Source organism: Marmota monax, unplaced genomic scaffold (assembly GCF_021218885.2).
Source record: "Marmota monax isolate L192 unplaced genomic scaffold, Marmota_monax_Labrador192_F-V1.1 WCK01_AAM20220418_F8-fsc00061, whole genome shotgun sequence".
NCBI lineage: Eukaryota > Metazoa > Chordata > Mammalia > Rodentia > Sciuridae > Marmota > Marmota monax.
The window spans coordinates 13,717,859-13,742,621 of record NW_026695230.1 but is presented as its reverse complement, the minus strand read 5'-3'; the positions used below and the strand labels follow the sequence as shown (position 1 = coordinate 13,742,621).

Genomic DNA, 24,763 nt, shown 5'->3' with positions numbered 1-24,763 from the left:
CAAGCCACTGGGATTACAGGTGTGTTCCACCATGCCCTGCCATGTTTTTTTTGTGTCATCTTTGGAACATGGCCTTTTAGTTTGCCACCTGATGAGCAGATTAGTCTCTGGGTCTGGTCTACACTGCTTTCTTCCTTCTCTCACATCCTATGGTGCACCACCAGGATGGTTGGACCTCCTCGTCCTCTAAGCTCAGGGTGCTCCACCCCACGCGGGGAAGTAGAATAATGAACACCCTAAGAGCAAAGCCAAGCCATGAGCAGCCCTCAGCCTCTCAGGAAAGGAGTATCTGATTCTGGAAAGAAAGTTTGAGTGTTATGCTGAGCACCCCACCCCACCCCCCCGTCTTTTTGACTACTCAATGCAACGTATCTGGATCACATTAGCTTAGCTGAGTCCATTATTAAATCACACTTACTGACTTGCTCCTTTGTCTTTTAATTGTGTTAGAAGTTATCGCAAGAACCAGTCATGAGGAATGTGTTTCTTATTTGCTGTAAGACCATTATCAAGTACACTGTTCATTACAACTCTCGGTGCTTGCTGTCAAAATTCCTACGTGAGACAGATCTTTTAGAATTTAGTGCCAGGAAAAAATGACCTCCCCCGAGGAATAGCTATGCTTCCTTCTTTCTGATAAGGAAAGCCCTGTAACATATCACATTTCCCTTTTGCCTTGGATGCCAGGAAGCTCCAAGCCAAATTTGATGCTTAATCACAACCGTGTTAACCCTCACAGCTGGCTGATTGGCTTCCTCCCTCTTCCCTCGATGCTGGTTGTCTATTTCTGTTTTGATTAGCCTCACTGTGTAGGCCCAGGCCAAGTCCTTTTGCCTAGAGAGGATGTGACTCCTACCCTGCAGAGGGGCAGGCTGCTGCACTGTTCTGATCTTCCCTAGGACTACATCGACACAGAGATGCTGCTGTGTGCCGAGAACGTGAACCAGGAAAACCTGCTCTCCTACGCCAGGGAAGCTGCAGACTTTGCCACCAATTACCAGCTGCCATCCTTAGACTTTGCCATGAACCACTATGGGCAGCCCGATGTGGCCATGTTCGACTTCACCTCCATGTACGCATCCGAGAACGCAGCCCTGGTGCGTGAACGTCAGTCGCACCAGCTGCTGGTGGCCCTCGTGGGTGACAGCTTGCTCGAGGTAACGCTTGTGTGGGGAGGAGCCTCTCATTCCTGCAAAGAGACAGATCCCTGCATTTAACTCCAGCTGGCAGCATCTGCTGTCACACAGCTCTGGGAAGGACAGGCTCAGCCAGTGTCAGGACTCTGCCAAGGCCAACCTGGCCCCAAGCCTGCCCTTTCACTGAATCCGAAAGAACCCTCCTGCCTGCATGTGGGTGGGAGCACTTTCTCTCCCATCTCCAGATTTTTTTTTTTTTTTTTTTTGGTACTGGGAATTGAACCCATGGGCACTAACCACAGAGCCACATCCCCAGCTGTTTTATATTTTATTTAGAGACAGGGTCTCACTAAATTGCTTAGGGCCTCACTAAATTGCTGAGGCTGGCCTTGAACTCGTGATCCTCCTGCCTCAGCCTCCCAAGCTGCTGGGATTAAAGGCATGCGCCACCAAGCCCAGCTAGGCTGACTTCTTTGTTGAAGTACAAAATTAGGCAGCCTGGTCTGGACCGTTGGGCTGTTCTCAGAGCATGCGTACCCTGAGCCAGGCAAAGACTCCTCACTCATGTGAGTGGCCCTTTGTGACCTTTCAATGTGGAGATCTTTTAGGGTGCAAGAGAAGCCTGGGAGCCCCAGTGTGGTTTCCCAGCCATGACTTCCCTGATCAAACCTGCCAGTATCAGAATCCTTAGCTTGAATGGATGTTTTCAGAAGGGATAAAATTTTATCTTCATGTAAGCACGGATCAAACCACGTTTATGTGTTGATCCCAGGTACAGAGTCAGAGTCCAAAACATGCTTTAGGTGCTCATGACAAATTCGCTGGGCTCAGCTTGGCTGAACTGGTCCTCACTCACCATTGTGCGTGGACACTCTCCTTGGCTCTATATTTGAGCATCCAACACCCACTGTCCCTAATGTCCCTCCCAGCCTTCCTTCCTGCCGTGCTCTGTGCTACACCCAAACCAGATGGGCTCTTCCTTCATCAGCCCCTGAGTTTTGTCCACACTGTTTCCAGAGGGACCGTGATCAGACTCCCTGCATATGGGCCACTCTTCCATGACGTGTCCTTCTCTCCTAGCCCTTGAGCAGTTTTGCTGGCTCATGTCCTAGCGCCCTTTGCAGTTGAGTTTGCGCTACAGCCCTCTGTAATTAGGGCAGCCTTGTACAGTCAGCAGGGCTGCTGCTGTGTCCCCTCATTGTCCCACCATTGCCTTTCTCAGGCTGACAATGGGATGGAAGCTGGCAGTCATGGGTATCAACCAGAATCTTGCATGTGTTCTCTTGCAGCCATTTTGGCCCATGGGCACAGGCTGCGCCCGTGGCTTCCTGGCAGCCTTTGACACAGCATGGATGGTGAAGAGCTGGGACCAGGGCACCCCTCCCCTGGAGCTGCTGGCAGAAAGGTGAGGTTTAGAGCAGAACTCCTAGCTGGGGGGGGTCAGGGGGTCAGAGGATCAGGCAGGAGACAGAGCAAGATTGGCTGTACCTAGGAACTCCGTCTCATGCTCATTTGCCTTCCCATGTGTGGCCTGATTTAATCATCAAGGTCCCCAAGGACACTTTATCCATCATCATCTCCCTTCTTCAGTGACTTTTCCTGGTGGCCAAGGTCTTAGGCCCTGGATGCCAAAGAAAAATCTTCATCTAGGGCAACCATAAACTTGGGGCTCCCTGACATTGCTCATTCACCCAACACCCAGAGAGGTTTATTTAAGGGCATCTTCCAGAACAGTGTTGGGGTTCTCTGACCTCCCTCTCCCATGGCTGAGATATTGGGCTTCCTCCCAGACCCCAGTGCTGGCCACGTGGCTGTGACAGCTGGTGAACTGGGAGAAGGCAGAGCTGGCAGGAAGACAGGCTGCTGATGGTCTTGGGTGTGGAAGTCTGTGGCCTTGGGGAACAGGCCACCACAGGCAGCAGGACTAAGTGGTGGTCACAGCTAAACCACAGGTTGCTGCGCTTCCAGCCCTGAGTTCCCAGCCTTCTCAGGGAGGAGGCCAGCATTCCTGCCACCCACACATCCCTTCCTCTTGGCCCCTTTGGCCCTCCTATGTGGCAGATCTCAAAACTGGGAGTGCCAGGCATTTCAGGGAAGAGTTACACATTCTCATCTGGAAGCCCTAGGATAGGGGGATGGGAGAGGTGGGAGAAGGTGGGGACAAGTGCCTGAGGGGGCCAGAGTAATCCCTGACCTCTGGGTTCTGCCTCTCTTCAGAGAAAGTCTGTACCGGCTATTACCTCAAACCACCCCAGAGAACATCAACAAGAACTTTGAGCAGTACACATTGGACCCAGGGACGCGGTACCCAAACCTCAACTCCCACTGTGTCAGGCCCCATCAGGTAAGTCCATTCCTGGTCCCTGTCTGGGTCCGATTGGGGAAGGGAGGAGAGGGTCTCATAAAAATCTTAGCACATTCCTGGGACTGAGGCCAGTAAGGCCTCTTTGCCCAAGGGTGGAACCAGTTCTTCTCCTTAGGAGACACAAGAGAGCGATATAGACAGCATTTTTTCTACCCCACAGAAGAGAACTGGAAAAATGTACTGTGTGTATACATATTTATTCATGTATGTGCATATATTTACATGTGTTAATTTGTCACTGTGCACATGCAATACTGATCATGATTTTCTCAAATAATTTACCAGGCCAAATATCTTCTCTTCTTCACCACCCGGGATTCTGGAGTCCACTATTCCCCCATTGATTCAGAGCCACACAACCCCCAACCTCTTCAGTCAATAGGACTAAGAATGGTGTGGATTTTTAAAATCAGCCAATTAGCTATGTTCACCTACCCCCCACCATTTGGGGGATAACTGAGGTCCCTGTCTAGAACTCAGGTGGCCTGGGTTCCCTTGCTAAAAGTCCTGCCATTCAGCATTGGAGGGAAGCAAGGATGGGCAGGAAGTGAGCAGGGCTGGGCTGTACGCAGAGGCCCCGAGATGGGGACTTGGGGGAGATGGTGGGAAAGCGTGCAGCCTCTTTTGCTCATAGGTGAAGCATCTGTACATCACCAAGGAGCTGGACAGCTACCCTCTCAAGAGAGTGGACTCAGTGAGGAGGTCCATCAGCCTCTCCAGGCGGGGTAAGCAGCCCTGACCAGGTCACCAGGATGGGCTTTGGGGGGAGAAGGAGACCTGCTCAGTGTCTATGGTGACAAACTGTGCCTCTGTCAACCTGTGCTTGTGAAACCTTGGGCAGGCACCTCTCCTCTCTGTCCTTCAGCTTCTTCATCAGGTTGACCAAGAGCAGGAGGGGCAGGACCATTGGAGAGTTAGGGTTCATGGGCGTGGAACCCTTAGCACAGGAAGATGGCCTGGGGGATCATTTCACAGGTCTTATTTTTCTTCCCTCATTTCCAAGTAGGGTCTTATCTCCCTAAGTGTCAAGTGCTTCGTAGTTCTGATCTTCCTGGGCCTGACACAGTGCAGGGGCGGGTGCTTAATGTCAGGGGAAGGGTGATTCAGTGAGGAACTTCCCCAGCATCCAGCTTCCCTCAGGTCCCTCCTGCCTAGAGACACTCGCGGCCTCTGCCTGTCCAGGCCTTGCTGCCTCTCCTTCACTAGGCAAACCCAGCTCTCCACAGACCCCGCGCCCTGCTGCCAATAGACTGTTGACTCAAATAAACTCTTTTACTGTTCCACAAACACAGCAGGGTTTTCCAGGTTCTTTGCCATGACAGGGTCCCGTTTTCTTAGAATGACTTCTTCTGTCCGATGAATTCCTAGACATTCTCCAGGACCCAGCTCAAATGCATATCCCTGGACCCTTTCTTTGCAGAGTTCTCCTTGCTGGGCCACCACGGGGCCCACCCCCTCACATGTTCCCACACCCCCATGCATCTCCCTCTATTGTAGCACCACGTCATCCTCCCCTAGAAGATGACCGTGTTGTTGACAGGATCTGCATTCCAGCCGCCAGTCTGGGACCTGGCAACAGTGGGCCTTAGGGACTCTACTGGGGAATAACTTCCTGTCCCAGGATCTTGCCCTCCAGCTATCCTCTTGATCAGGCCCCTAAGCAGCAGCCCACGGGGAATTGCACCCACGTCCAGCCCCTTCCCTTTCTGCAGCTCTTCCTGCTTCTCAGCCCTGGTGCAAGCTCCTGAGGTCACCCCAGGTCTCACTGCCTGTGCTCCCTCCCTGCAGAGTCAGACATCCGGCCCAGCAAGCTCTTAACCTGGTGCCAGCAGCAAACCGAGGGTTACCGGCACGTCAATGTCACCAACCTGACCACATCCTGGCGCAGTGGCCTGGCCCTGTGTGCCATCATCCACCGATTCCGGCCAGATCTGATGTGAGTCTGGGGCCCATGCTGGGCCATGGAGATGAGAGACACCAAGGTTGCTTGGCTGAATGCAGACACCCCACACCTGGATCAATAGTTCTCTGCATGTTTTCCATTTGAGATTTTCCTTAAACTTGCTGTTTTCCCTTTGCACGGACTGTTTCATCGGTAATGGGTTTGATCTGTGACCCTAATACATAAGGACAAAAATTGGCTCAGGCTCAATGATTGCCTTCTCCCCCTGCCCTCACCCCAGTTAGCAGACACTGGCAATGTGAACAATCAGAGCTCTATCCCCAAGAGACGAAGTAGGGCAAGACCTAACTCTGGGAACCAGTATGAGGGGCTTACACCCAGATCCATTAGCTGAGTGTAGATGGGCAGCCACTTTGTTTCTGGGAGCTCTAGATTCCTTGTAGAATGATAAGGGTAGAATGATGGCAAAGTCATTGGGAAGACAAGATTACATTGAGGAAACACTTTGTGATATCCAAAGCAGGACATGTTTATATTGACAGCAGAATAGCCTCACAACCAATGCAAATCCGTCCGAAGAGGCTGATGGAAATTACCGAATGGCATTGGTCCATACCTTTAGGAATCAAGATTGCCATGAGGAGGAAATGGGAATCCCACTTTTTACTTTATGTGGTATATATAACTTGGTTTCTTAAAAAAAAAAAACCCTAAATGCTTTTTTAATTAAAAAGTAGAAACAGAAGGGAAATGATAATAAGTAGCTTATTAATTTTCCTTTTTCTTAGGGTAGCAGCTCAGGCTCAATGCATGATCATGGCGCCTGTCTGATTTGGTTCCTCCCAGACTGAGAAGGGTGGGGCCAGCCTCTTCAGGTCTGGGGTGGTGGTTGGGACTCTGGGACACGGGCTGGGGTCTCTGGAACCTGGCAGAGCATCAGCCCACAGTGCTCCTCACAGGTTAGACATCTTCTCACCTCTCCCTGAGCTTCTTCACCTTGTAATGATTCTCCAGCAATTTTGACTCTCTGAATGAAGATGACGCTGTAGAGAACAACCAGCTGGCATTTGACGTGGCTGAACGTGAATTTGGGATCCCTCCAGTGACCACCGGAAAAGAGATGGCATCAGCTCAGGAGCCAGACAAGCTGAGCATGGTCATGTACCTTTCCAAGTTCTTCGAGCTCTTCCAGGGCTCCCCGCTGAGGCCCATGGGTAAGCACCTGCACAGGATGTTGCCCAGCCCCTTGGGCCACCTCTACCCTAGAGCCCGAGTCTGCCTTCTCCTAACACTTCTGTCTTCTGCTTCGGAGCTGCCTGCTGCCTTCCCTTTGACTCTGAGGCCAGCAAGGGTGACCTCAGTTTGGGGACCCTGTATGTATCAGGGAATCTGCATAATAGGCACCATTTCCATTATGGGAGGTCACCATAGGAACCACCCCCTTCTCAGACTTTAGTCCAGGGTAAGGTAACTCTTTTAAAAGGACCTTGATATGACCACACCCCCTGGTTATAATACCTCCTGGGCCCAGGCTCCAAATCTCAGTTTTGCTTGTATTTCCCAACAGAATCTTGGCGCAAAAACTATGGAGAAAATACAGACCTCAGCTTGACCAAATGCTCCATTTCGAATAACTATCTCAACCTCACGTTTCCAAGGAAGAGGACTCCACGGGTAAGTTCTGGCCTGGTTTTTATCTTATTTCTCATTGCACATGGGTGAGGTTAAGAGGATGGAGAATTTCAAGCCCTTGGTCTATTTGTGCTAACAAATTGTGCAGATCAAGCACTCACAGAAGATGTGCATAAAACTCAGTTGGATAAGTGAGTGTTTCTGGAAGTTCTCTCTGCCAATCCGTTTCATGGACTTAGTAGTTACAGGAATGGGTTGGTGGGGAGCAGAGAGGACATGTTGGTGAAGAGTTTTGTTGTTTGCTTTGGACAGTGGTGGCATGGAACCCAGGGGTGCTCTACCACTGAGCTACACCCCTAGCCTTTTTCTTAGTTTGAGACAAGGTCTCCCTAAATTGCCCAGGCTGGCTTGGAACTTGTGAGCCGCCTGCCTCAGTTCCTGGGATAACAGGTGTGCACTGCTCTGCCAGGCTTTGGTGAATATTTTTTAAAGTAAACCAGATTAATGACTCGGGCATCTTCTAGGGGTGGGGGTGAGGTGATTTCTCACTTTGTCCATCAGGGACCTGATGGTAGAAGTGTGGCAGGGATGCTACAGGTACACGACGCTTCCATTCATTTTATTTTGTTCATCCATTCAACAAATATTCAACTCTACTAGATGCCGACCACCCTGGGTAGTTTTTAATCTTTCAAAAGAAATTCTAATGGTTCTGCTTATATGGTGAGTCCAGGTAAATCAGAGTATTTTACAAGAGGTCTGACAGGTATCATCATGTTTCTCTAGAAAATTTAAAATATCCTGTGGCTCCTCTGTGAGTTCACTGTGGTGTCACAGGTGCCTTGGTACACAGTCTGGGAACCACAGGCCTAATGGGCAGTTGCCATGTTAATTGAATGATAGCATCTCCATGGGAGATAGAATACAAGTTTTCTTGCTTAATGTGATCATTTTACAGATACAAATAAGGACCTCGGGAGGTCCGATGCCCTGACCAAGGTCACACACTGCTTAGCTGTACTTCATTGCTTTGCCCCTGTGCCACATGTCCTTTGCCACTCATTAGCTCATTCATTAAGAGACATTTATCATGTATCCAGTGGTAGGACATGCAGAAGTGATGTGACGCTTGACCTTAGAGTCCAGCTGGGGAGTTCAGAAGAAGTCCAAGACCAAGGTCAGAACCTCCGGGAGCAAGAGTATTTAAGGGACTGGGAAAGGGGTCAGGAAGCCCAGGGAGGAGAGTGTTTCTACAAAAGAGGCCCCAGAAGACAGTGTCGGGACAGAGAAGCCAGGCAATGTGAGGACAGAGGGCAGGCGACAGAATCTGGACGTGTTGGGGCAGAAGGCACATGTCAGAGGACTAGGACTGGATTGTGGAGTTTATGGGATGGCTGTGGAAAGAGGAGGGGAGATGAGCCATGGGGAATGGGCCAGAGGGAGGCCCCTGGCTGTCGCAGGGGTGCTGGGGGCAGGGTGGTTGAAAGCTCCCCGCCCAGAGCTCACCATCTCTCCAGCAGGCTGCAGGCCTCCACATGTCTCCCTGCTCTCCAGGTCCATCCTGCCTCCTCCTGCCAGCCCGTGCCCAGGGTACAGTGAGGCAGCCCAGCCTTTCTTTCTCTGTTATGTGAGTAGTGGTCACTTTCCCACTGAGGCCCATCTCCTGCTCCATGGAATGCTGCAGCAACTGTTTTGGATGACCTGAGGAGCAGGAGGCTTCATGCCTCTGCCCTTCCCTGGCTCTGGGGAAGGACGGGCCAGCGAGGCCAGGGCTGCTGAAGGGAGGATTGAGGCATTGAGGATTCTGGGGGGAAATGGTGAGCTGCACCAGCTGCTCTCTGCCCACTGCTTGGACTGCCCTGACTCACGGCTCTCTGTGAGGGCTGTGCTGCCACCCCCACCCCCGTGTGTCCCACTGAGCCAGCACAGTGCCCCGCTCTGAAAATCTGCTCAGCCCATTTTCCTTGGAAGCCCAAGGACTTTCCCAGCAAGCCAGGGTGATCTTCCTGAGACCTCTCAAACCTTTCAGTCACCACACCTTTGTTTGCAGAGTGACACAATTGAACAGCCGGCCTGGCGCTGGCTCAGGGGGTTGGGGGTGGTCACAAGGCGACCAGCCAAGCCCTGGATGGCTGTTGGAGCCTCATTCCACCTCCTTCTGACTCTGCTCGGAATCCCTGGGGAAGCTGGGGCCTCTGCCCAGCCCAGCCCCGGCTCATTGTGGACTGTGTCCACCTGCAGGGTGTGTCCTTTGGCTGCCCAGCTGGAGAAGGGTCAAGCCCCACATGTCTGATCCCACGGCCACATTTAATGCCTGAAACTTGCTTCACTTTTTGGATAGTTTGAGAAATTTGGCTATTGAAGTAAGTGCTGGCCTGGGCTTTATCTGTTCCCTCTCAGATCAGTGGACTGCTACTAGGTGACTAGGTGGATGGGCAAGTCTCCCAGGGTCACACTGTGCCTGGGTCACCACTGAAACACCCTAACATGTTTCCCACACACTGAAGAAGTACCTTCTCCCTGTCCTACCAGGTGTCATCTTCGTGTATCTGGATACATTACTGGTAGGGGAACCTATTTACAGTGATCTTTGGCCTTAACATTTTCCTGAAGATGCTGAGTCTACCCCAGAATGATCCTGAACAGGCAGAGCTATGTCAGCACACGTGCACACTCTGAAATCCACACGTGCATCTGTGTCTGTGAGTCGGTGCTCCAAGCTGTTGGTGTAGTTAGACATGCAGAGCACATGCCTTAGTGGAATAGAAATGTAGAATAGGTCACATCTGCGTGATTCCGTGCCATTAGTCCCCTCCACCCCCACCATAGTACATAAAAGTACATCTTTGTTTAGCCACCCTCCCTGTCCTTCTCACCACCCTGCAGAGGAACACCCTGACATGGGAATTAAGCAGCGTGTACACATCTATTTACCATGTGGCGTCTTATTCTGAAGAGGATTCACTGTTGCCTGCTGAGCCAGTCTTAAGACTCTCTCTCCCTCCTGATTTTCACAGTTGATATTAAATTCTTCTTTCTTCCCTAATCTTATCTTCCTGATAACATCCAAATCCCAGCAAGACTTACCAACTTCATAAAGTAAGAGATTTTCTCCATTAAGGATCTTGTTACATTTAGGGGAGTAACTTCTCCATCCCAGGGCAAGTGGTACCCATGGGGTTGACTGGTTCTGAAGATTGGCTGGCCACAGCTGGGAAAAGGAGAGGATCTTGGGGAGTTTCTTTTTCTCTTTAAAAGCTTTTGGTCTGCTTCTGTAAAGCTGCCTGTGATCCTGGTCAGCATTTCAAGGCTACTTAGCATGGACCAATTCTGAGGTCTTCAGGGCTATAGTCACCATGTGTGTAGGTAACACCTGGATATACATCCTTGGCCTCTGTCCTTCCCGTGGTCAAATATCATGTACATACGCACACACTCATGCTGTCTACTTGGTACGCTCTCAGACCTAATTACACATGGCTGATGCATGTATTTATGGCCACTACAGTCAGTATGTAGTATATTAAATGCCTATGCAGGGTACCTAGGTCTTGTACCATTTTGAACCCACTCTTTGGAGGACAACATAAAAAGTTGGCCCATCCCAGAAGCCAGGCATATAGCCCTGGGGGCTTATTCTGCTCAGTCAGGTCTTCTTTCTCCAGCACTGGCCCCGTGTACAGAGAAGTTCATGCAGCACGATTCTCTCATATATCCACATCTGGTCTGCGTGATCCTGTTGCCCTTCCCAGCCCTCCTCTTCTTGACCCTCCTGCACTGGCACTTTCCAAAGAACCACAGATGTTATTTAAGAAAGTACCTCTTCTCTTCATCCATCTGTCCACCCATTAACATCTCAGAGCACCTGAGTTGTCTTCTCTGCCCTAGAGATAGAGCAGTGAACAAGACAAGCTAGGATCCTGCCCTAGGGAGTACCTTCTAGTGGGACTTGAAATGTCATCAATCCCCTTCCCCCAATTCTCCCACAAAGTCCACCCACCCACCCACCCAGCAGCCAGAACCCCTACTAGGTTTCTAGTCCTTCTTGTTTCCAACATTTGAAAGCTTGTGCATGTCAGGACACCAGTGTCCAGGCTGCTTTCCTCTGCACACTGGCAGCCTGGGGTTCTGAGCTAATTTACAGATTGAGAATGCAATTTGAAGCCAGGCAGGCAAACACATATTTAGACATTCTGAGGACTCAGCCAGTATTCCAACCTCTCAACAAGCTCCCATGTGCATCTGCAAAGTGAGGTAATAATAGAGACATCATAGCATTGTTGCAAAGATGCTGTGAGCAAGTGCGTGCGCAGGTCCAGCCTAGGGAAGAGGCTCCGTCGATGACATTTCCCCTCCTTTAGGGATCCTGATTAAATAAAGATGCTTATTTTCTGAAAAGGTGAACAAAACTGTTTGGATCGAACCCTTGGTTCTGTACTGCAACCCTTGATAGCAGACAAGCATTTTCATATGTATTTTCTTTGCCCCTCGTGTGAGTTTTCAAGGAAAGCTGGGATTATATTCTCATCCCAATTTTGTAGGTGGGGAAACTTGGACTTGGGGGAGAATAAATTTTAATAAATCATATAGATTGTAAATGTCAAGGCCAGAACTAGAATTCAGATGTTGAAAATCCTTTTACTAAAACTAAACTGCACTAACACCAGTCTAAGACCAGTGTTCTGTTTTGAAATACTGGGGATAGAACCCAGGTCCTCACACATGCTAGGCAGGAGCTCTATCACTGAGCTACATCCAAAGCTGTATAGTTTAAGAATTATTTTACATCTGTGACTCATTCATCCTCATAATAGTTTATGTGCTAGATACTATAAGATTCCTTCTTATAGTTCTTATAGTTAGGTGATTTTTCTAAGATCACGCAGCCAGGAAGCAATTAGTTCCAAAACTCAAAAGAGCTCTCTTGCTAGTACTACTGCCCACCTTTGTAAGCATCATAACTGTTGTCCGACTCCACCAGGCCATAGTCTGCAATGGCCAATCTCTGTTCCTTTGATCCAGATCTAACTTTCTCCATGTTTAGCCTACACTAGCTAACTAAATATATAGTTTGCTTGCTTTAAGCTAAAATCACATTCACACAGGCAGTATGAGAACATGGCTATCTCATGCTAATCAAACAAATGATCAGATTGGCAAATATATGCCTTTAATTTTTTTTTTAAAGAGGGAAAGCAATTAGTTTAATAAATGCCTTTTGGCATATAGACTCTTTTGAATCCTTGGGAAACCATGATAAGAAAATGTTCTTAGAGTGAGAGTTCTGGACAAATTAATAAGAAAAGAAAGTAGGCTGTTAGTTTATTCTCACACTCTCTGGCTGGCATGATAAGTGTTCACTTCCTCCTGGTACTTCCAGTACTTTGTAGAATGTGACTTTCCAAATTAGATAGGTAAGAACAAAATTAGATAAATCTCTGGGTTTTATTTTCTTAACTTTTATATGTTTTAACTTAGGCCTTAGTTGAAAATCCATACTTCAATGATAAATCCATTATGGAACTAGGCACACTTTGGGCATGTGTGTTGCTAAGCTTTCCATGTAAACTCATTTTATTGTCCCAAGATCAGGATGGATAGGTCTAAAGAAGTAGAGGCTGCTGCTCTCCACTTCCCCCCAACCCCGGAAGAATTTAGGGTCTTTCTGGAGCTGCTGGCTGGGCATTCTCTTCCAGGAATGCCTTTGGTGAACCTGTAGATAACAAAGTTGGATCAGATCTGCACAAGGTTCTGGTAGATGGAACAATCCCACCCTGGGCTGTTGAGTATAAAGGAAGCCAGCTTTTCATTTAAGGGGGGGGGGGGCAGAAATTCTCAAGATTATAAAGGGTTCTTGTTGGAGAACGTTCTGTACTTTCAGGGACTCCAATGTCAGGCCAGAGTGACTTTTGCAGGCTATGGAGCTGGAGACCCAGCCAGCCAGTGCCTCTAAGACCCAACACTGTTGCAAATAAGGTCATCTGTTTCTCTTGGTGTTCACCCAAAGGTTTGGGTTGAAATTATTTCCATTCACAGAATAATGATTTATGAGAAGCTGAGCAAAATGTTGAAGGGAAGGCAGAGCTCTTTGATCTGTTATTTTATGCTGCCTGGGTCAAATTTTTGAACTAATATCAACTACTAAACTGTGGTTGATCTTTTCTTTCTAAAAGAAAAAAAAATGATGTAAACAAGGGGAGGGGAGGGCCAGAGGGGAATGTTTGTTGGAAGCCAGTGGGTACATAGTGCCTGGGTGCTAGTTATTACTCTTTTAGGGCTGGCTGGGCATGTACCTGGATTCGAGGTGAGCAGGTGGCCTACAGCCAGCCCTTCCTCCTACATCTGTCATGGTGGGAAGACTAGGATGTGATCTGGGCCTACAATGAAGGATTCTGCAAAAGTGTAGGGGACTTTCTGCAGAAAGGGACAGTCAGTCACTGGGGCATGGCTGTGTGGTCCTGAGGGAGGTAGCCACTGAGAGATGGCTCCAGAGACTGGAGAGTCAGGGTGGAGAGGTCCAGATCCGGGAGGCCCCATGTGGAAGATGGGCTTCCCAGCCAGATGCAGAGGAGGTGCTGCCCTCAACCTCTCCACCCAGCTGGCCCTCGCCCTGTGTGATCCTCCTCATTCCCTCAGCAGACAGCTGATAGTGCTGTGCCTTTGGGTGGCCTTGCAGGGTCAGTAAACACGGTTTTGCAGATTTAAAGGTTTAGATTCAGGCAGCAGTTGCGAGGGGTTCTCAGTTGGGCAACCATGCACTGTATCTTGCAATCCAGGGATTCTTGTGAGAGTGAAGAGGCTCTATTAACAATTATGCTGAAGAGGGGAAGCAAATTACAACGGTCCCAGGAAAACAGGGCTACATAGCCACTCTAATCCTCAGGCTGTATCTAATGCTTATTTGAAATTTAAAAATATCATGTTAGAGACTGAATTGCAGGCTTAATTTGCTACCAAATCCATGGACAGTTCATTCGAGTCCTGAGAATAATCCCAACAAGGCAAACCAGTGTCGCCTTCTTGTAGGAGAAGCTCCTAAGGAGCAGAAAATTACCCTAGGCTGTCTCCATAAGGCAGCACACTGAGGCCCAAGGGCTGTGACCCCAAGGTCACGTTGCAATAGGAACAGTCCCTGTGCTATCTGTCACAAGGATTCTGTTTGCCTGAGGATGTTTCATCATGAGCCTTTAGAAGGTAATTCCCAGCCCTTCTGAGCAAACCTGCTTCCTTAGGTGGGAGTGGGGGTGGGTAATGCTCCCTCCATCATGCCCGAACATACCTCTGTGACAGCATTTGTTATGGATCAAGGTCACTTATTGCTGTGTCTGCTGTCAGGCAGGGATGCTTTCATGTGTGCTTTTAGTTCAAGGCCAGCACATGGCCTCAAGGATATTAATGGAACCCAAACCCTTGACAGCCCTGAGCTCACTGTGCTTTCTTGGACTTTGCAGGTAGATGGACAAACCGAAGAGAATGACATGAACAAGCGGAGGCGGAGAGGCTTCAATAACCTGGAAGAGGTTTGTGTGTGCAGGGTTAGTTTAAACAAAGGCCTGTTTCCTGATAACCAGTGGCTCAGGCCTGACCCACTGTGTCAGCAGCCCTGGCATTTTTTCTTTGTCATGAACCACTGGGTTCCAGGCTTGGCTTGATGGAATAACAGCTGGGGTTCTGCTCCTCGATTTGCCCTTACTGGCTACATAACCTTGAGAAACATAACTTCCCAGGGTGTGGGTCCTGACTGTAAAATGTGATGATACATCTGAAATGTATGAAGCTTTGCAGTATTTTTAAAGACTAATAAGAGGTATAGATAGATCTGAACATGTATATACCTATATGTTAACCAATATTCAATCACTATGAATAAGTAGGGAGGAGGCACCAGCTGGCTTAATTTAGCTCTCAGTCTTTGTCTTCTTTTGTTTTCTGCACTTTTAATCTTACATACAAAAGTCCTGGAGGCCACTAGTGCCACCTTCTGGTGAAAGGGAAAATTGCAGGCCATTTTAAAAAGACAGTCTCTTAATTTCTCACCTGCTTCTGAAAAATGGGTCAGTGGGAAGAGTACCAGTTCCTGCTCCTCAGGCAGCAACTTAAAGAGAGCTGAGCTATAAGACTTCATTTTTTAGAAGGTCGTTCTTATTCCAGGAAAGCAAGCATGCAAATGTCAGCAAAATGTAGGGTGCCACCATTAGCAAGCCTACTTACTGGCCAATGTCAAAGCCATGGCTAGAGGCACAGGGGATAATTTGAATAATACATTGATTCCTGATTTATATGACTTAGAGAGACTTTTTTATATGGTTGAAGAGTTTTTGTTGCTGTATTTTTTAGGACATTGTTGTTCATGTCTGTGACTTGCCCCATCTCAGGACAGTGAGCTCTGTATAACGAATAGAGCCAGGAGGCTCACCTCTGGGAAGTGCAGCTGCCTGCTACTCCCCTCATTTTCTCACACACACAAAAAAAGCCTGGAGTTCAGTTCCCATCTGAAAGATCTGTCCACAGATGTTCAAATCACCTCTGTCTGAAGCCTTTCCAGGGCTTCTCCCGGCTGTGGCTTCCCACTCTCAGCTGCAGTGTGACTGAGAAGCCAACCTGTAGGGAGGTAACCAGGAGGAGGAGCTGAGCTGTTCACGGGGCTAAAGTGCACTCCTCCCAGGTCGCAGGTGGCTCTCCACCTTCCTGCCCGTGCTGCTGGCCCTTTCCTGCTCCCCAGAAGCCTCCCAGGTTCACTTTGTCTTCAGGAGTCTTTTCCTGCCTTTCACTCTTGACCTCTTGAGGGGCTGTTTACACTGCTTCTGCTACTGGCAGCAAAATTTCTGGAGTGGGAAGAAACCTGCTTTGCATCTGTCCCTCTGAGACGGCTCTGGTCTGTTTTCAGAGGCAGCTGTTTTGTTTAAAGTCAGTTTTATCAAATCAATAATTCTCTCTAAATTCTTCCTACTCAAATTGTGGTCCCAAGATCCAGCAGCAGCAGCAGCATCTCTTGGGTTAGAAAGGCAGGCTCTGGGGCACAACCCAGACCTGGAATCACATCTGCTTTTGAAGGTCCATCTTGGGTCATTTGTTGAATATTGATGTCTGAAAGTGCTGGCCTGTGTCCACTGTGTTGTCTGACTTTGATCTTCTACAAATAGTGATTTCCCAGTAAACACTCTTCTTCCCTGCTCCCACTTATACTGATGTGCAGGGTCACATTTCGCAATTTGAAGTGGGGCGTGCCCACATGGTTTCCCATGAGGCTGTCCCTCCTAGGGATCCTTCTAAAAAGCAATTGAGCCTAGCTTACTTCTTCCTATGAATTTCTTCTAAATGAACACATCTTCATTTTTCATGAGAATGCTACTGCTGTGGGGAAGACCCATTGTCTCCTTGAGAAAGCTCACCCACTGCCCGCTGGCATGGCAGTGCATTTATGTTTCCTGGGTGTGTGGGAGGGGATCCTTCAGGAAGGGGGAGCAGCTGGTAATTTTCCAATTTTTATTGGTAAGAGATGACCTTACATGGAACTCTATGTTACAAAAGAGCTTAACTAAGCAGTTGAGGGCTACATCATCATTTGTGAGTCATACACTCCAAAAGGATAGGATAAGGACAGCCCTGTGGATGCCACAGAGGCATCCTTCCCCTAAACCCATAGCCCCAGTCTAACCACCAGAAAACATCAGACCAACTCGATTGAGGGGCTTTCTATAAATAGCTGCCCAATACCCTTCAAAAGTATGAAGGCCATGAATGATCAGGAAAGATGGAGAAATTATCACAGCTTGGAGGAGACTAAGGAGACGTGATGACCACATGCAGCGTGGGATCCTGGACTGAAGCCTGGAACAGAAAAACAGACATTAATGGAAAAACTGATGCGATCCAAATAACGCCTACGGTTTCATTAACAGTATCATGCCCATGTTAATTTCTTAGTTTTGATAACAGTACTGTGATTGTTCCAGATGTTGCTTTAAAGGCAGCTGGGTGATGGATACCGAGGATCAAGCTGTGTGGTCTGTGCAACTTTTATGTAAACCTAAAATCATTTCTAAATTAAACGTTTTTTAAAGACTGCAAACACTGAGCAGTCCTGGTTGAAGTGGGGAAGCAGGTACAGAAAAGAGAGGAGAAAGAAGCTGTGCTTAGCCAGACTGACACCCCCTCTTGCTTCCTTCATCCCCACTACTCTTCACCTCTTCTCAGCCACATAGTGTATTTTTGAAAAATATCTTATGTGATACTTCTTTGTTATAACTGATTTTTGCAGTAACTGCTTGAATTGAGTTATCCCTCCCATTTTATAGATGAGGAAACTTCAGAGAAGTTAAGTAGATTGCCAAGGTCATGGGATGGGAAAGTCAGAATTCAAACCCTAACTTTCTAACTCTAAGCATGGCTGCCCCCTTTCTTCTTAATGAAGATGTGTTCATTCAGAGGAAATTCCCATGAGAGTTGTCTCTGAGGTTTGCCAACTGCCTCTGCCTTGCTTCCTCACCCATGAAGCAGGCTCTGCTTTGGGAAACCAGTGGCCTGTCCTGAGTCCCCAGGCACAGATACCAAGGTTCCAGGATCCAACCTCCAATATGCTCTTTTGATTTTTACAGCCATCAACCTTCTCCAGCCGTAGATTGGGCTCCAATCAAGAGTGCAGCAGCACTAAGGAAGGTGGAAATCAGAACAAAGTCAAGTCCATGGCAAATCAGCTGCTGGCCAAGTTTGAGGAGAGTACTCGGAACCCCTCGGTCCTGAAGCAGGTGAGTCATGTCACTAGACCTGCCTTCCTGGTAACCATTAACCTGCTGGGAAGCCAGCCACAGTGTTCAGGCTAGGGATGGACTGAGCTATGCCAGCCCGGCCTGGTGCAAAGGAATCATGAGCTGCCCGGTCAACAGGCCACAGACTTTTCCATGAGGCCAACTGTTCTCCACTTTGAAGATCATGCTATCCCATTGTAGTGATGCAGCTCTGCCATTGCAGCATGAAACCACTACACAGGATGCCTAAACAAATGAGCATGACCATGTTTCAATAAAACTTTATTTACAAAAACAGACAACCAGCCAGATTTAGCCTGTGGGCCATAGTTTGCCAATACCCGTTTTGCATTAAAGAAATCCATTCCCTAATTTGGTGTCGCTTTAAAACCATGACTTGATTTACAGCCAGTTTTGAGATGGTATAGCTTGAGGGAACTTTGGAGATGCTGGTGTGTGGGAGAGCGCTGTCTAAGTCCATGGTGAGACAGTTCGTCCAAACCAAAGGAAGCTGACTCAGACACCTGCAGGGATCTGAGCCAGCCTCAAAGTGTTCCCTCTCCCAGCCAGCCATGCAGGGCCACTGCATCTGTCCAGGATTAGTCTGCGACGAGAGCAGGTTGAAAGCTGTGGGTCAGACTGCAGGCCTCCTTGTGACTCTAGCTCCAGGTCTTTGCTCATGGTTCAGTCCACCACCCACCCCCGCCCCCACCACCAGTTTTGACTAGGGATATTGTCACATTTCAAAAACTTTGGGGAAGGAGCTTCAGTTGTCTATGGAGAATACTTGTGCCATGACAGAATGAGGCTCCTTTTGGGAGGACAGACTCTTGGCTAATTAGAATTAGAAGCAATCAGCCTCTTGGCCTTGGTGTGGACCATGCCACTCCTAGACTAACCAACACTCCCAAGAACAGACATTATTATAAGGGGGCATTTCTCTGAGACCTCTAATTCTCTACAACTGCTCTTGATCGCCCCTGCTGGGGGCTTGGCCTCCTAGAATCCCCAGGTGTTGATGAATGCTTGATTCCTCCAGAAGGACTGGAGTGTCCCTATCCCAGAAAGGGTGGGAAGCTTTCCCGTCTCCAGGACTCCTGGACTGACTTTGGCCTGATGCGGGCTCTGCCTCTGGCAGTGCAGGACCAGAGCCCAGTGTCTGAGCCAGAAGCAAGGCCTGTGGGATTCACACATTGTCCAAGAGGAGGGGACTCTAGGCTCTGTGTTCCTGTGGACAGAGAGCCAGGCCTCCAGTTTCCCAGCCAGGCCTGGCTTGTAGGAGCCTGGCTAGTTGTCTCTCTGCCCTTGCAAACTGCACCTGCCTGCTCACCTTCTCTTCTCCCTCCAAGTGTCTTATTCTGATTCACCTTTTCCTCCATGTCTCCTGTGGCTGTTTTTTCGGACTCACCTTATTCCTCCCAGGAACGCCGTGTTTCAGGGCTAGGTAAGCCTGTCCCATGCTCTTCCTCCGACCCGCCTGTAAACTCCCGCTGCCCCAAGCCAGAGGAGCCCCCTCGCAGCCCATCACCTCCTCTGAAAAGGCAGGTAGGGCTCCTTCCTGCAGATGCTATTTTGCTGAAGCCAAGGGAGACTTTGGGGGTGGGATCAGTGGCTCCCTCCATCCCCCACAAGGGCTGATCATAGATTCTCTGGCCAAGCCGACACAGCTTGAGGTGACCACCCTTATCTATAAGATTAACTATGAATGCAGCACTTGAAATAGATGTCGTTGATTCCTCGGTCAGTCAAGGGTATTGACTGACCAACTCTTGGTGTTGCTGCTTAAAGGAAAACGAACAGCACCATGTGAGCATTTTATGGATGCCCAGTGGCACTGAGCTGTCTGCTCAGCCTGACCCAGCAAACAGGCGATTTCCACATCAATGAGTCATGGTTGGAATGGGCTTGGGTGGCCATGCGGCTGCACCCATTGAAGGCATGAGGCTGGAGCGTGGTGAGGCCCTTCTCCACGCAGGACCTCTGTTAGTGATAGAACAGAACCACTATGAGTGACCACAGATTCCAAAGACATCTGGTCAGCATTAGGCATTTTATGTTGCTTCTGGTGGTAGATTTGGAGTGGAGCAAGTGTGAATCTGACTCTACAATTTTACATCTGTGCCATAAGATCCACCTGGGGAGCTTTTATTTTTAAAAAATACCAACGCTCACTCAGAACAATCACTCGGCATCTCTGGGCACTGGGTAATTAGCATCAGAGGCAATCAGCCTCTTGGTCTTGGTGTGGACCATGCCCCTCCTGGAGTAACCAACCTACCCCAGATTTGGGTATTTTTTTAAAGTACTCTAGATGATTTCAGTGTACAGCTAGGGCTAAGAACCAGGTTTGGCTCCGGGGTCTAGGGTGAGGTCCAGGATGTGTTTTATTCATGAGGGCATCAGGTAATTCTGATGCAGGTGGCAGCTGAGCCACCCCAAGACCAGTTGGGAATCTTTCTTAGGGTGTGCCTGGTGTGTCCTGTCTCTGGTGCTCACGGGGTTCCTTGCACCAGGGTCTGTAGAAAGGTCACAGGAGGGAAGGGAATTTCATCTTCCCTCTCTCCCAGTTCTTCTCTGTACTTTTGATGGGGCAGGTGCTCAGAGAGCTCAAGCAAGTGCCTGCTGGTGGGGAATATCCTAGCAGGCCATGGAGGGCCAGGGCCAAGTCTGACCTGGAGCTGGGCGGGCCAGAAAATCTCGGCACCCTGCCTCCTACCTGCCAGGGAGCGCTGGCCCTTTCCGGGGTGCTAAGGCGGCTACAACAAGTGGAAGAAAAGATTCTCCAGGTGAAAGATCACTCCTTTCTGCCTGTGTCCCTCCCTGTCTGTTGACTTCCTGTCCTCCCTCCGCCCTGGCCTGATCACTCCCTGTCTCCTGTCCTGCCTAGTGTGGAGAGCCTCCCTCACCTCTCCCCAGGAGGCCACCCTCAAAGTCTCGGTCACTCTCTCTTTTCTCTCTCCTTTCCCACCTTGACTGCAGAAGAGGGCTCAGAACTTGGCCAACAGAGAGTTTCACAAAAAGAACATTAAGGAGAAGGCCGCTCACCTCGCCTCCATGTTTGGACACGAGGATTCCTCACAGGTAAACCCAGGGCTTGCAGAGCCCCCAGGAACCCAGGTGCTGGACATCCAGCCAGGCGACCATGAACCAGACTCTGGAGCTTGATATCCTCCTTTCTCTTTCTGGTAGCACAGTGACTATTCATTTTTCAAGCTACTAAAGAGTCTGAGCTGGCATCTAAAAAAGACCCAAATGCAAAGATTCAAAATAAGTCAGTACATCATGACAAGGAGAAAGTCAAGGCAGGAAAGTAAGCCCAAGTCTAAGGAAAATGTTACCAAGCAGGAACACAAGCTGATACACCCTAGAGAGTTTTGAAATGGGCTGTGGGTTTCCTAAGGGCCACTGCAAAAAGGGAATGCTGTTCAGTTGCAAGACTCACAGTGGCCTTTAAGGTGGAAGCACACCAGGTGCTCCTTCTGTTTGAGGGCCCTGATCAGGGAGGCACTGAATGATAAGGCCACAGACATGCCATAACCTGGGGTCTCCTTTGCAAAGGGCAACATCAAGCTAGAATGGAAATCCCTGCATTACATAGGATTACACAGCCCCCTCCAAGCCAGTTACTTATTTGGAAAAGAAGGGAGCTGGAAGAGCGGGTAATGAGGCCCGTGGTGGATACATGGGTGACAATCAGCCTGTCTGTAGAACGTTTCTCCTCTGCCACTTTCACTCAGTCTCCTCACCTCTGCTACTTGGGATAGATACTTCACATGTAGTTCATTTTTAGGGTTCCCCATGGCTTCCGGGAGGCCAGCACAGTTGTCTGCCCACAGCTGCAGAGGTCCCGCTGTGATCATCTGTCCCAGAGAGGGCCAGGGTTTCCCCTCCTAAGCTTGCAGCAGCTGCTCCTTTACATCAGAATTAGCTGGCCTCTGGAGCAGATGTAGGCAGGCACCAAACGGATCTGCTTGAGCTATTTTAATGTGAAAAAAGAGCTGGAGTAGTTGTAGCCGAATGCAGTGTAAACCAGGAGCCACATAATCCTGCTTGGCTCCAAAGACAGGTTTCTGTTTAGTCTTGAGAGACTCGAGAGACAGGCCCAACATCTCCCCCACACGAGGCACAGATAGGGCTGTCTGGTCAAGGCCTGCAGGGCTGTGCACGCCCCTGGATAATCCTAGTTTCCTCTATCTCTGTTCTGTGCAGAACAAACTGCTCTCTAAAGGCCTGTCTCATACTCATCCTCCGTCTTCTCCCTCTTGCCTTCCGTCTCCTGATCCAACTGCTACTTCCTCTCCACCGACTGTTGACTCTGCTTCTCCTGCCAGAAAGGTAGTTGTCCTGAACCATGTGCTGCCCACCCCCTTGCATGCTCTCATGCTCTGCTTGGCCGGCACAGACAAACATCTGGAGCTTGGCTTGGCTGCCGTGAAAACTTGTAGGCTGTTTTGCTAGAGTCCTGGATTAGGTTTTGGTTTTGTGTTAGAGCATGCAACACTGAGTACAGTCAGTGTGCAGAGCACCTGCCAAACAGGGCTCGCTCTTCCAGGACTTAGCCAGGGACCCATGAGATGCCAAGCACTATGTCAGATGCTAAGAAAACAAAAAAGGGGGAGGTCTAGTTCCCTGACTAGTTTGGATGAAAATAGCACATTATCATAGAAATCAGTCATTACTTTCCTTTTCCCTTATTTCTGCTTTTGCAGTGCTGGGGATTGAACCCAGGGCCTTGTGCCTGCTGGGTAAGGGTTCTACCACTGAGCTGCATCCCTAGCCCAGAAGTCACATTTCACTACATACAATTGCTAATATTTGGTTGGTTTAAACTAACAAAATGACAGTTCCTAGTGGTAAACCTTTTACTATTAATTCTGTAAGAGGTATAAAGGGCAAGATTGTGGAAACAGAGAGAAGCCTTGGAAAGATTCACAGAGAACATACTATGGAAACTGGGTGCTAAAGGTCACACAGGAGGATTTTGCTATAGAAAAGTGTAGGGCTAGGGTGTTCTAGAGCGGAGTGAGCCTGTGCAAAGGTGGGCAGGCAGGACTGGCAAGAAGTGGAACGACAGAATGTTTGATGTGGCCTGAATTTGGGACTGAAAGTATTTTGGGGGCTGTGGGGAGCAAAGGGGAAGATGAGCATGCTCTATGTTAAGGAATCTCATTTCCCCCCCTGGGTTACAGTCAGCCAGGGAAGGACCTGCTCTGTTTAGGTAGTCACGCACAGGTGGGCTTGGAGGAAGGCAGGAGGCACGGAGCTGACTTTGGTTAAGTATGCAATGGAACCCATTATCTGTGAGCAACGATCACATTTGGGTCTGAGACACTATTTCACCTCTGGGATGATGTGTCCTCAGCTGGACTGTGCTCCCCTGAACACACCCAAGCTGTCCAGTTCCCACAGAGGCTCAATGTGCAGCACAGAATGTCCCCTTGTCCGGGGTACTGCTGGTTTACTTCTGTTCTGTCAGGCACAAGCCAATTTGTGCTGTTGCATAAAGGAAGAATGAGAGGCCACTTCTTCATGTGTAGCTGGGGGTTCCACCCCAGTGACCCCCCTCTGTGGAGAGAAGGTAGGATCCCCAAGAAAGGGGAAAGAGTGTGACTTGCTAGACTAGCTGAAAGGTCCCCAGTGTGAGTGTGAAGCACCCCCTCCCCCCGAGGAGAACAGTAGGAGGTGACATGGAGAAGAAACACAAACACTTCACGTCTTAGTAGCCATGGTCAAGATGCCCAGCAGCCTGTTCCAGGGTAGCCCCGGGTCAGCTGTGTGGCTCTAAGTCTCCCTCCATTTCTCCTCAATATAAGAGTGGTCCTGACTGTCATGATGGTGAGCTATATGGATGGAGACATATAACCTTGCTGTTATCACCAGCAAGGTTTCAGGATAGCTTTTTTGTCCAGCTAGGGAGAGGAGTGTGACCTAGAGAATACTTCCTAATATAGGAGAGGTCATTGGCACCCTTGACAATATAGGACAGGTGAGGACACCTGGCCACACGCTGGGGCGTGGCTTGTTCTCCCAGCTGCTCCGCCAGCCCACACCTTACTTCTCCCTGGCTCCGTCCCTCTGGCTACCTGGGCCCTTCTGAGTAGAGACTGTCTAGGGCCACTCTCACCCCTGCCTTTCTCCCCCCACCCCAGGAAGGCCTGGCTTGGTCTTTCACAGCTGATGGCAGATCTGGTCAAGAGCAGCCCCCTTTCTTCTCAAGCTCCTGCCTTGGTTCCCAGTGGCACTGGCTTCTCTAAGTGGTGGCAGGAGGCAGCCTGCTAGGAACGAGAGGAGCAGCAGATACTCACTGTGAATAAGCTTTTCTCCCAATACATCCTGGTCAAGCCCTGCCAAGGTCTCCCACAGGGAGCTCTGGAGACAGCTCTAAACCAGTGTCACTCCTTAAGCCAATAAGTGGACGTTTATCCATTCAACAACCATTTATCAAATGGCAACATAGTGTTGGGGACTTGGGGCTCTTGGGAGAGGTACTAATGAATCAGAGTAAATTCCTGCCCTGATGAGGCTTTCATTCTAGTAGGGGGAAGTAAACAACCAAAAATAATATGACATAAAAGCAAATTCTATAATAATATGTCAGAAGATAAGACAAGACTTTCTATGGTGATGTGAGAGCCAGTAGCAGGGGCCCGGAGCTCTGGGGGAAAGGTCCACTTTGAAATGGGGTGGGCAGCAGGGGTCTTCCTGTGCCTGTGACGACTGAACAGGAGAAGATAACAAAGGTTCAGGGATGATACCAGGACCCAGTCCTGCGATCCCTCTGAACCACAGGGCCAAGTGTGAATGGAGGCCTTGTTAGAGGGACCAGCCCCATACTGTGTCCATATGAAGCCCTCTACCCTGGGGCAGGGAGGGTACCAATGAGACTCCCTTTGGGGCGGCCAACCCCAGGTCCTCTGGCCCCCATCTCTGCAGCTTTGTTCTTATGTCTCCCGGGTTGTAGTAATTATCCCCTCTTTTT

At 49.2% G+C, this 24,763-nt stretch overlaps 1 protein-coding gene across 9 annotated transcripts in view; it reads left to right on the top strand.

Annotated features, from left to right (window-relative positions):
* Positions 1-24,763, top strand: part of Mical2 (microtubule associated monooxygenase, calponin and LIM domain containing 2) — a 218,593-nt gene that overhangs the window by 99,992 nt on the left and 93,838 nt on the right. For 4 of the 9 annotated variants that reach the window (XM_046437987.2, XM_046437983.2, XM_058576958.1 and 1 more), the window contains exons 9-17: positions 900-1,157; positions 2,426-2,541; positions 3,354-3,480; positions 4,136-4,226; positions 5,290-5,437; positions 6,419-6,618; positions 6,972-7,078; positions 14,488-14,556; positions 17,635-17,784. In XM_046437987.2, the coding sequence (XP_046293943.1) occupies positions 900-1,157; positions 2,426-2,541; positions 3,354-3,480; positions 4,136-4,226; positions 5,290-5,437; positions 6,419-6,618; positions 6,972-7,078; positions 14,488-14,556; positions 17,635-17,784 (1,266 nt within the window). Of the gene's footprint in view, positions 1-899; positions 1,158-2,425; positions 2,542-3,353; positions 3,481-4,135; positions 4,227-5,289; positions 5,438-6,418; positions 6,619-6,971; positions 7,079-14,487; positions 14,557-17,634; positions 17,785-19,206; positions 19,330-20,351; positions 20,571-20,763; positions 20,866-21,993; positions 22,120-24,763 lie in introns of all 9 variants that reach the window. The other 5 variants (XR_006850350.2, XM_058576960.1, XM_046437985.2 and 2 more) reach the window with 3 other exon arrangements.